Here is a 13,195-nt window from a genome sequence, read left to right on the forward strand (position 1 = left end):
CACAAAGAGAAAGATTACAAAAATAGATTAAAAAACTATAAGATGGTTCAAGCAACATGTATAAGCAACTTGAAAAATGATTCCTGAACCATTCAATTGTTATTGCACAGCCATTACATGTACATTCAAAATATCTAGTTACCAGCAGTGGTTGGATAGTCACCTATAATGGCTTCTACTTCCTGATATTTTAAAAGAAACTATATTCAGCATTTAAATTACAAAACTGGATATGTTTATATTAAGGAAATGTTTCCTTTAAAGAATTGAACTGTTGCCGTTGCATTGACGATTGTTTAATGTGTTGAACAATGTTTCCAATATATTCCGCACACATATACCAGCACCCCTCCCCCAACCAAGCTAAAGCACTTTTCACAAAAGGCTTGTGTCTGTCGGAAGGAACAGCAATGAGGAAAAACTTTAATTGACAAATAACTTTATTGTTATGCATGCAAATACATTTCAAGTACTGCAAACTGTCCCATCAATCATCTTTCAAACACTGAAATTCATGATACTCTATTCTGGTGTACAGCCCAAGCTATTAGCTCTTCAATTCAGTGCTACAGCAAACAAGGTTTTGTACAGAGAATTAACCTTTGCTATTCAGTATCACAAAACTAATCCTTTACAGACCTCAATGGCCTAGCATTCATATTTCATCCTATTCCTAAAACAAAAAAGAGGGTAACAGATTACCAACAATTTGGAAGTCAAATTGAAATTAACAAATGGAATAGAATTTATTCCCTATTTAATTAACCGAGCACTTAAAAAAAAAATTATACATTTTAAATATAAGCCAAGTAGGTGTAGTAAAAGTGACTATTAAATCCATCGTATTGATGGTGCCTCCTTTATACATGACGGATGTGTACCATCTTTAATTTCATTTACATTTCAATCGAACAATAGATTTGCAAAGAAAATGTCTAATACAGACGTAAGATATTCACACTTGAGCTCCACAATCGGTTGTACAATTGACAAAACAGGCCTCTTTTCCAGCTAAGCAATTTTTCTAAAGATTTTAGTTTTGCAGCAAGTATTTTTTTCATAACTTCCAGGGAAAAGAATATGCAAAACGGCAGACAGCAAATGCTGCAAGCTAACCACAATGCTTCAAGTGGCTGTACAGTGGGCACGTGTAGTACAAATAAGAACCACGTGTGTTGTATCACAACTACAGTATAATGTACTTTGTTTTTGCCCAGCTAAGGAACTGCATGCATTTCCATGCCTTTGATTAACCAAGGCCGTCACTGGATGGGTTTATGGGCTATGTGCAGGTGACTAAATTCTGAAGTAATGCATCTTGGGCCCATGCAGCAGAGTAACTGCACAGGAGTGGATTCCATTTAAATATCTTAAAAATAACTAATGCTGGTTGATAATCAAAAATGATGATACGTTACCATAATTAACGTGCATCAGTTGTAAAAAAGCAACCAATCCCCCCAATAGCAGAGCACAAAAGAATGCAATTTTAAAATAAAAAGTTAAGGTACATACACAAGATTAATTTATGTAATATATATTCACCCTCAGAAAGCACTGAAGATGATATTTGTAGTTTTGTAGCACAGAGGGTGGTCATTTCCCTGAGGGCTGCAATCTATTTTCGGAGGGCTATTCGGATACTCCTGGGCTCCGGTTATATCTTGGTCATATTCAAGTAACACAACTAGTAGCATATGAAAAGTCCTTTAAGATTAATATACTTAAAAGTTATTTATGTGTTTACTTTCCTGGATTCAAGCATCAATAAATAGACCTTAAACTATATAGTAGGCATTTTCAGTTTTTTTTTAAGAGTGGGGTTACTTCCAAAATAAACATTGGATAATTGATGGGTCCTGTGGCTGTGAAATATTATGCAACAGGACCCGTTTTCTACCACTGGAGGGAGAAAGCAACTATTTACAATTCACTGAGGCCCCATAGTGGCAGAGAATAAGTACTGCTGCAGGACCTCGTGTACAATTTCTTTTGAATTATTCTGTAATTCCAGTCTGATGGTTTTGATCCAAAGCTTGATCATGTTTGCACCATCAAGATGTGGTCCAATAGGCAGGGATAAGAAAACAAGTTTCAACAACCTGTGTTCCTGTACTTTAAATTCTGTCAGTGATATGAGCTTGACCCATATTTTTCAATACCTATGCCTGCCTGCTGTGTTGCAGGCAAGAAAGCCCCACACACGGAGTTAAATGTTATGATTCATGAAAAATAGATAGATGAGCTCAATTAGGTATTCATCTATTACAGCAACATAGCAACTGCCATTTATAATTAACACATTCATAAGCAATAATCAGTACTGTGTGCAACTCTGGTGATTAGTGAATATTCAATTTATGGAGACCTTTAAGGTCTTCCAGTTTATTAATAATGCAACTGGACTAAACCTGGAAATTTTAGATGGAAACTACAGCACACAACTATGTATTTTTACATAAAATTGATATTAAATATTGTTCCTATGCTACTTATTTTAATGACTTACACCACTTGCCTAAAGCTTTGGTGCATGTTTTGGTTTACTCTGAATCTACATTGTTAAGAGCAGCTTTGGTTGAAAATTAAATTACTGCAATAGAAGAGTTTGTAAAATGGTCTGCAGTCAGTTTAGCTTTAGATTGCTTACTATTGGCTGTCATGCCAGTATCCAGATTTAAAAAAAAACTTTAATGTGTACAGAGACATGGACTAAAGACCATATAAACACACAAAGACTGATACTTCAGACTAGAATAGGTGCATAGATCCCAGTATATATAAGCTTCGGTATATGATACTGAGTACGGAGGCCCACAAAAAATTAAATGTACAATATCACTCCTTCATTACAAAAACCTATATAAATCCTATTATAAATAGGAAGAGATTTCATGATACTGCCTAATGCAATCATAAACATCAAGCAGCAATCTGTCTCATCACTCTGTGCAAATATCCTCCAGGAAAAAAAATGTTCAACCCTCAGGGAAGTGCACAAAACTGTTTTAGAAATTCTGACACTTGTTGTGGTATTGTGTATCACTTTAACAACTCAGACGACCAATAACATGATCTTGCAGAAGTTGTTTACCAGCAGAACACCTCCTTTGCAGCTACCTGGTGAAAGTCGTGCTTGGTTTAAAATATCCCAGTACGATTTTCAGAACAATCAACTTCACAGAAGTCATCAAAACATAAAAACTCAAAATGTGATATCAAGACAATAGGACAGCAAAGATAGAGATGGGAGGACACTTTTAAATATAGGCTAATAGCAAATGGCAACCCTACATAATAGAAATTACTTGCATGCAACAGTTGACTTTTTAAGAAGGGAATTAATAGCACACACAGTTCTATTATTTAATTTGAAATGGTTTGATCCAAAACATTCTCATTATAAAATTATGAACACAGGCTAGGGATTCAATAGAATTGTAAAAAATATAATGAAGGCTAATACAGCGCTTTTATAAACAGATGTTCTTGTCGCTCCTCTTCAAAAACTGACTGCTATGGTCTTAGCTATGTAAACAAAGCCACGTTTTAAAATCCTCAAAGAGCTAGCTTAGAAATTTTATTTACAATTAGCTCATTTAGAGAGTGAAGGAGAGCCAGAAAGCTTTCCTGCTTTTCCTCTCAATTTCTCAGGTGTGTGTGTGTAAAAAATTGTGAAAAGAAAGTTTACACAGAGTTAAAACAAACAAAATGCCTGTAACTTCTTAAGTATCACAACTGCAGATTTATGTAAACAAATTTTAAATACTTCTACAGTCAGTGCCCCAGCTATTATATAATAAATCTATCAGTCTCCCAGGATCCAGTGAACATATGTGAAATAGCAGAGATAAATTGTGCCTCGGATTAAACAAAATGCATTACCATGATTATTATCAAGAGTATCTTAGTCAAATAAAGTACTGATATTGTTGGCATTTACTTCTACGTTTAATCAAACTGAAGATGGTGGTTTTAAACTGGATTGTGTGAGGTGCGACTCTGGATTGCTCATCAATTTATTACAGTACGTTTGAGCTCTTACTACAACCTATAATGTTCATCCATTATGAAGCAAATACAGAGAAGCCATTAGAAGTTATTAGACTGGACAGGGCAGAAAAGAAACCAGTAGAACTGGCTTATCATTCAGTGCAAACACCACACAATGCAGGAGTTCCAAAATACAGTTTTCACTCTACTTTATATACAGCAAATGTATTGGCAGGAAAGCGCAAAAGATTTTTTCTTTTAAAAAAAAAAAGAAAAATATCTCAGAATATCCAAGTATTTTAAACACAACTATGATCTACATCCAAAACATTGCAGTACTTGATGTAAACTAATTACAGAGATGCATTTCAGTGTAATTTACCAGTGACCAACAAAGTGTAAGTTCATTATTGTCATTACAGAACATTTCAGTATCTGAGGTACTTTTTGTTGATAAACTCAGTAATGAAAATCTCTACAAGAACATGACGAGACAAGACTTTTTGATATAGGTGTTGCAAAATGAAACTATTTGCAATTTCTGTCTTTGGTGTGTTTTTTGGGATAGAAAGCAGTGGGTGAGGTTCCATTACTTACTATTCTGTATCTGGTCACTATACTCATTACTACCTGTTCAAGTACAGTAATGTAGGTAGTGATGTTGAACTCCCTGATGCTACACATCCACCAATATCAGGATGTAGCAGGTTAAATTTCTATCCGAGGAGCACCAAGATCGACAGAAGTGCCTCTAAATGAAATGCAGAAGAATCAATTTTATGCAATTGCTGCTTAGTCTATGAACAAAGGAGATGAAAGCTTCCTGGCACATTAATCAAAGGCAAAATACTGCAGATGCAATCTGAAATATAAACCGAAAATGCTGGAAATACTCAACAGGTCAGGTAGCATCTGTGGAGAGAGAAAGAGTGAATGTGAAAGGTCACCGACCTGAAATGTTAACTCTGTTTCTCTCTCCACAGATGCTGCCTGATCTGCTGAGTATTTTCTGTTTATATGCCACATTAACCAACGCTTAGTCAGTGGTTAATCTTGCAGGATTCTGAGGCACATAACTTGGCTATCCAGAAAATAAGTGACAATGCCACAATGCTTCAGTGATCCCATCCCTATTTTTTTAACATTTGCTTTATAAATTTGTTTAAACACTTAAATTAGCTAGGGATATTTCTCAATTTTTCAATCTTATGTTAACATTGCCTGCGGAATCTTTTGGAAACTGTATTTTGAAACTCTAATTATGCATTTTAAAAAAGGTGAAAAGTATGCTCCTTCCACCATTTAACAAAACTTTCCTATAAAAGTGCAACAATGCCATGAAACTAAATCTTACAATAACAGCTCGAAAATACAGTTTTCCAAGCCATTATCTTCTTACAATTTTGTGTGAATTGTACACAAAAATATATAAAAGAAATAGAAGAGGAGGTAAAGTTATAGTTAGCTTTCACCAGGTGTGTTGCTGCAAGGCTCTGCTGGTCAACAACTGAGTTGTTTACGTTCTACATTAGCCATTGTGAATAAGAATGGCTAAGTTACTGCACCGGCTCACAACAGACTCATAAAAGGCTGCTTTGAAGCATTAAGTAGAATGATGTCCGAATCCCAAGGTTCACTGGAATTTGAACTAGTTATCCGACTAAAGTTAATTTTATTTGTCAAAATGGTTAATGCAGGAGGGCTTTTGTAGTATCAAAAAAGTCCACAGGAATTTGATGCCCCCATATTGTTCTTTAAAAAAATACATAATATAATATACACACACATATATACAAACTCATGTGTTATATATATTATATTATATAATATAGAAAGCAAAATTAATTGCTTTTGGATGTCGGTGTAAGCACAAAGCCCTTCAGCTCCCATTGACTAGAGCCTCGCCATTAGTTGCAGGTTTCATGTTGTTCTCATCTTCGGACAGCTTGATTGCAGATGTTTTCAGGACCAAATTATTGATGCTGAAGGAAGCAGTCACAGCCGGGGAGGTGATGAAGCCAACTGAGGCGGTGATGGGCTGGTTAAAGCCAGAAGTTATAGGTATCATCTTCTGTTCCTCTCTGATGGAAAGGGAAATACAAGAAATAGCTAGTAAAACAGTCAAAATGGTTTCCAGTAATATCTTTCGTTAAGTTATTCTGCATTTTCTCCAATTCCCCGATTTTGTGTCTTTCCATACAGTCCCCCATTCTACAGCTGACACCCAGGCAAGTGACCCATTTCTGGGCCATTGCTAATGTTGGTCTATAAACTAAGAAGTGGATTCAGGCTGCACAACTTGCAACTTTCATCTTCCTCTGTAGAAGCATCCCTCCATACAATACTTCCCACAAATGCCCTGCCCGCAACTGGGAATACATATATGGAGGGCCACAAATGTAAACCAGTGTCCCACCACTTGATAGTACAGCACCCTTAGTCAAACTTTTAATGATATCATACATAATTCGTGTGTTCTGCAGCAATAAAATGTGTATCTGCATTATGTCGAACATACTGCCCAAATGGTTTGCTATGAATTCTTAACATTGCCGGTTAAAGTAGCTGACGGGTCATAATTAAACTGGTATCAGCAGAATCATAAGTATCTTCTGATTGGAAGCGGCGGGGTAGTAAAATATATAAATACAGCTTGCCCTGAAATCAGACTTGTCCACATAGAACAGAAAGACACTGAAGTGCAGTTGTGTACGACTACCCCTCTCTGCATTGATTCTGCTGTTGATTTTTTTTTCCAGTGAGAAGGGTCACGACTGCATTTGCCTCTCCTCAAATCAGCATAGCCTGCCAGAGCCAGTCATTTATGGGTGTGTTAATATAAACCTTTCTTTTGATAAGTAAACTTCTGTAGGTATTGTAAGGGTTGTATTCCCTAGAATTTAGAAGGTTAAGGGGTGATTTGATCGAAGTTAGTAAGACAAAGGTCCTACACCAGCCTGTCCTTACCGCACAGCACTGCCCCCCAAACATCAAGATCCACGGCGTGGCCGTGGACCACTTCCCCTATCTCGGGAGCCTCCCATCAACAAGAGCAGGCATTGATGATGAGATCCAATACCGCCTCCAGTGTGCCAGTGCAGCCTGCGGCCGTCTGAGGAAAAGAGTGTTTGAAGATCAGTCCCTCAAAACTGCCACCAAGCTCATGGTCTACAGGGCCATAGTAATACCCGTCCTCCTGTATGGCTCAGAGACGTGGACCATGTACAGCAGACACCAAGTCGCTGGAGAAATACCACCAGCAAAGTCTCTGCAAGATTCTGCAAATCCCCTGGGAGGACAGATGCACAAACATTAGCGTCCTCGTCCAGGCCAACATCCCCAGCATTGAAGCACTGACCACACTTGATCAGCTCCGCTGGGCAGGCCACATAGTTCGCATGCCAGACACGAGACTCCCAAAGCAAGCGCTCTACTCTGAACTCGTCCACGGCAAACGAGCCAAAGGTGGGCAGAGGAAACGTTACAAGGACACCCTCAAAGCCTCCCTGATAAAGTGCGACATCCCCACTGACACCTGGGAGTCCTTGGCCATAGGCCGCCCTAAGTGGAGGAAGTGCATCCGGGAGGGCGCTGAGCTCCTTGAGTATCGTCACCGAGAACATGCAAAAATCAAGTGCAGGCAGCAGAAGAAGCGTGCGGCAAACCAGGCTCTCTGCCCACCCTTTTCCTCAGCGACTATCTGTCCCACCTGTGACAGAAACTGTGGTTCTCGTATTGGACTGCACAGCCACCTAAGAACTCATGCTAAGAGTGGAAGCAAATCTTCTTCGATCCTGAGGGACTGCCTATGATGATGATGAATATAAACCTTTCTTTTAATAAGTAAACTCTTGTAGGTATCGTAAGGGTTGTATTCCCTAGAATTTAGAAGGTTAAGGGGTGATTTGATTGAAGTTTTCAGGATATTGGGAACAGATAGGGTAGAGAAAGACTATTTCTGCTGGTTGGAGGTGGGGGGGGGGGGGCGTGGAGTATAGTCTAAAAATTAGAACCAGACCTTTCTAGAGTAAAATTAGGAAACAAAGGGTGGTAGAAGTTTGGAACACTAACACATATGGCAATTGATGCTCGATCAATTGTTACATTTTAAATCGCAGATTGATAGCTTTTTGTTAACCCAACTGGAGCACATAATCTAGGCTGACACTTGGCAGCACAGGAAATGCTGCATTGCCAGAGATACCACATTTTTAAACCGTAGTTCATTCAGGTGTAGAAGGTCTAAGCAGTAGATTGAAGAAGAGCAGGGGAAATTCTCCCAGTGTCCTGGCCAACATTTACCCTCGAGCAACACCACCAAAAACAGATTATCTGGTCATTTATCTCATTGCTGTTTGAGGAAACTTGCTGTGCACAAATTGAATTATAACAGTAATTACACTTCAGTGCTGTGAAGAACATAGAATGTACAGCACAGAAACAGGCCATTGGGCCCAACTGGTCCATGCCGGTGTTTAATGTGGTACCTTTGTTTAAGAAGGGAGAAAGGGATAGACCCAGTAATTGCAGGCCAGTCAGCCTAACCTCAGTAGTGGGAAAATTATTGGAAAAAATCCTGAAGGACAGGATAAATCTACATTCAGAAAAAGACAGGGATTAATCAGGGACAGCCAGCACGGATTTGTTAAGCAAAGGTCATGTCTGACTAATTTGATTGAATTTTTTGAGGAGGTAACCAGGAGGGTCGATGAGGACAGTGTGCATGATATAGTGTATATGGATTTTAGCAAAGCTTTTGATAAGGTCCCACATGGCAGACTGGTCACGAAAGTAAAAGCCCATGAGATCCAGGGCAAAGTAGCAAGTTGGATCCAAAATTGGATCAGAGGCAGGAAGGAAAGGGTAATGGTTGATGGCCGTTTTTGTGACTGGAGGGATGTTTCCAGTGGGGTTCCGCAGGGCTCAGTACTAGGGCCCTTGCTTTTTGTAATATACATCAATGATCTAGACTTGAATATAGGGGGTATGATTAAGAAGTTTGTCGATGATACTAAAATCGGCAGTGTGGTTGATAATGAAGAAAGCTGCAGACTGCAGGAAGATATCAATCAACTAGTCAGGTGGGCAGATCAGTGGCAAATGGAATTTAATCCGGAGAAATGTGAGGGACTGGGAGAAATTTAGAACTCAGCAGAGGAGGACAAAGGGTTTGATTAGGGCAGGGAAAATGGAGTACGAGAAGAAGCTTGCAGGGAACATTAAGGCGGATTGCAAAAGTTTCTATAGATATGTAAAGAGAAAAAGGTTAGTAAAGAAAAATGTAGGTCCCCTGCAGTCAGAATCAGGGGAAGTCATAACGGAGAACAAAGAAATGGCAGACCAATGGCAGACTTTGGTTCGGTATTCACTAAGGAGGACACAAACAACCTTCTGGATATAAAAGGGGTCAGAGGGTCTAGTAAGGAGGAGGAACTAAGGGAAATCCTTATTAGTCGGGAAATTGTGTTGGGGAAATTGATGGGATTGAAGGCCGATAAATCCCCAGGGCCTGATGGACTGCATCCCAGAGTACTTAAGGAGGTGGCCTTGGAAATAGCGGATGCATTGACAGTCATTTTCCAACATTCCATTGACTCTGGATCAGTTCCTATCGAATGGAGGGTAGCCAATGTAACCCCACTTTTAAAATAAGGAGTGAGAGAGAAAACAGGGAATTATAGACCGGTCAGCCTGACATCGGTAGTGGGTAAAATGATGGAATCAATTATTAAGGATGTCATAGCAGCACATTTGGAAAGAGGTGACATGATAGGTCCAAGTCAGCATGGATTTGTGAAAGGAAATCATGCTTGACAAATCTTCTGGAATTTTTTGAGGATGTTTCCAGTAGAGTGGACAAGGGAGAACCAGTTGATGTGGTATATATGGACTTTCAGAAGGCTTTCGACAAGGTCCCACACAAGAGATTAATGTGCAAAGTTAAAGCACATGGAATTGGAGGTAGTGTGCTGACATGGATTGAGAACTGGTTGTCAGACGGGAAGCAAAGAGTAGGAGTAAATGGGTACTTTTCAGAATGGCAGGCAGTGACTAGTGGGGTACCGCAAGGTTCTGTGCTGGGGCCCCAGCTGTTTACACTGTACAGTAATGATTTAGACGAGGGGATTAAATGTAGTATCTCCAAATTTGCGGATGACACTAAGTTGGGTGGCAGTGTGAGCTGCGAGGAGGATGCTATGAGGCTGCAGAGTGACTTGGATAGGTTAGGTGAGTGGGAAAATGCATGGCAGATGAAGTATAATGTGGATAAATGTGAGGTTATCCACTTTGGTGGTAAAAACAAAGAGACAGACTATTATCTGAATGGTGACTGATTAGGAAAAGGGGAGGTGCAACGAGACCTGGGTGTCATGGTACATCAGTCATTGAAGGTTGGCATGCAAGTACAGCAGGCGGTTAAGAAAGCAAATGGCATGTTGGCCTTCATAGCGAGGGGATTTGAGTACAGGAGCAGGGAGGTGTTGCTACAGTTGTACAGGGCCTTGGTGAGGCCACACCTGGAGTATTGTGTACAGTTTTGGTCTCCTAACTTGAGGAAGGACATTCTTGCTATTGAGGGAATGCAGCAAAGGTTCACCAGACTGATTCCCGGGATGGCGGGACTGACCTATCAAGAAAGACTGGATCAACTGGGCTTGCATTCACTGGAGTTCAGAAGAATGAGAGGGGACCTCATAGAAACATTTAAAATTCTGATGGGTTCAGACAGGTTAGATGCAGGAAGAATGTTCCCAATGTTGGGGAAGTCCAGAACCAGGGGTCACAGTCTAAGGATAAGGGGTAAGCCATTTAGGACCGAGATGAGGAGAAACTTCTTCACCCAGAGAGTGGTGAACCTGTGGAATTCTCTACCACAGAAAGTTGTTGAGGCCAATTCACTAAATATATTCAAAAAGGAGTTGGATGAAGTCCTTACTGCTAGGGGGATCAAGGGGTATGGCGAGAAAGCAGGAATGGGGTACTGAAGTTGCATGTTCAACCATGAACTCATTGAATGGCGGTGCAGGCTAGAAGGGCCGAATGGCCTACTCCTGCACCTATTTTCTATGTTTCTAATGCATTTGGGGAGGGCTAACAAGGAAAGGGAATAGTAGGACACTAAGAAATGTAGAGGAACAAAGGAACCTGGGAGTACATGTCCACAGATCCCTGAAGGCAGCAGGCCAGGTATATAAGGTGGTTAAGAAGGCATACAGAATGCTTGCCTTTATTAGCCAAGGCACAGAATAAAGAGCAAAGGCCGGGGGGGGGGGGGTTATGCTTGAACTGTATAAAACACTGGTTAGGCCACAGCTGAAGTACTGCATGCAGTTCTGGTCACCATATTCCAGGAAGGGCGTTACTGCACTGGAGAGGGTACAGAAGAGATTTATGAAGATGTTGCCTGGAATGGAGAATCTTAGCTATGAGGAGAGATTGGATAGGTTGGGTTTGGAACAGGAGGCTGAGAGAGACCTCATTAAGGTGTATAAAATTATGAGGGGCTTAGATACTGTGTACAGTTTTGGTCGTATTTAAGGAAGGACATACTTGCATTGGAGGCAGTTCAGAGAAAGTTCACTAGATTGATTCCGGAGAGGAGGGGGTTGACTTATGAGGATAGGTTGAGTAGGTTGGGCCTATACATATTGAAGTTCAAAAGAATGAGAGATGAAGATAATGAGGGGGCTCGACAAGGTGGATGCAGAGAGGATATTTTCACTTATAGGGAAAACTAAAACTAGGGAAAACTAAAACTAGGGGACATAGTCTCAGAATAAGGAGCCGTCCATTTAAAACAGACGCAGAGGAATTTTGTGTCTCAGAGGGTTGTAAACCTGTGGAATTCGCTGCCCCAGAGAGCTGTGGAGGCTGGGTCATTGAATATATTTAAGGTGGAGAGAGACAGATTTTTGAGCGATAAGGGAGTAAAGGGTTATGGGGAGCGGGCAGGGAAGTAGAGCTGAGTCCATGATCAGATCAGCCATAATCTTATTAATGGTGGAGCAGGCTCAAGGGGCCAAATGGCCTACTTATGCTCCTATTTCTTATGTTCTTATATAGTGGATAGAAACCACCTATTCCCTTAGCAGAGGGGTCAACAACCAGGGGGCATACATTTAAAGTAATTGGTAGAAAGTTTAGAGGGGATTTGAGGGGAAGTGTCTTTATGCAAAGGGTTGTGGGGGCCTGGAACTTACTATTGAAAGGGTGGTAGAGGCAGAAACCCTCATCACATTTAAAAAGTACTTGGATGTGCACCTGAAGTGCCGTAACCTGCAGGGTTATGGACCTAGAGCTGGAAAGTGGGATTAGGCTGGATAACCTCTTGTTGGCCGGCGTGAACACGATGGCCGAAATGGCCTTCTTCCGTGCTGTAAACTTTTATGATTCTGTAAGCCTCTTCCCACCCTATTTCATCTAACCCTATCAACGAGTTCTATGTTGTAACCACTGTTTTAAAAAAAGTTTTATTAACTGTTGCTACTTTTAGTGATTTGCTTCTTTACCCAATTTATACTCTTTTCCAAGGAGTATGCGATCTCCTTATTCTTCCTACCAAATGCACCACCTCACACTTGTCTATATTGACATTAATTTGCCAATTACATGACCATTCTGCAAGTTTATTAATGCCTTCTTGTATTTTGTCACAGTCTTCCTCAGTATTAACTTTACCACACTAGCCCCACTCCCCAAATTTGGTGGCAGCACTTTGGGACATCCTGAAAACATGAAAGACACTATATAAATGCAAGTTATTTATTTCTTTACTCAGAAGTAGGAGATGTGAATGTTTTGTTGATGCACAACATTTTTGTACAAATGGAGACATCTTTACACAGTATCGGTGGATTAAACCACTTCTATTAAAGTGCCATTTTTCAAGATTATAGACATCAAATGAGCAAATTGCTTAATTTTGCTAGGCTGCCCGAAGTTAAGAAATATTCTGTTGAATCTTGGAATTATGCTTAGCACTTTTATTGTTGTGATGTTTATCTTTAGTACCAGAGTGATAGTTAAGCAAGCAGTGGGAAATGTGCAACTGCCTCTAATTTGTGAAATTAAATCCCATTTTGAATACATAACTATCAACCATTATTTCTCGCCCTGAACATTACACAAATGGTTCAGACCTTATAGGTTGGTCTTGGAGATTCTATTTACATAAACCCAATTTTCTAGAGAATTTTCCATG

At 40.0% G+C, this 13,195-nt stretch overlaps 1 protein-coding gene across 1 annotated transcript in view; it reads right to left on the reverse strand.

Annotated features, from left to right (window-relative positions):
• Positions 1–422: 422 nt before the first annotated feature.
• rc3h2 (ring finger and CCCH-type domains 2) overlaps positions 423–13,195 on the reverse strand; it is a 149,842-nt gene continuing 137,069 nt past the window's right edge. Inside the window, exon 19 of the mRNA XM_070863243.1 lies at positions 423–6,074. Within this exon, the coding sequence (XP_070719344.1) occupies positions 5,873–6,074 (202 nt within the window). The 3' untranslated portion in view covers positions 423–5,872. The remainder of the gene's footprint in view (positions 6,075–13,195) is intronic.

The sequence above is a fragment of the Pristiophorus japonicus genome, chromosome 20 (assembly GCF_044704955.1).
Source record: "Pristiophorus japonicus isolate sPriJap1 chromosome 20, sPriJap1.hap1, whole genome shotgun sequence".
NCBI lineage: Eukaryota > Metazoa > Chordata > Chondrichthyes > Pristiophoridae > Pristiophorus > Pristiophorus japonicus.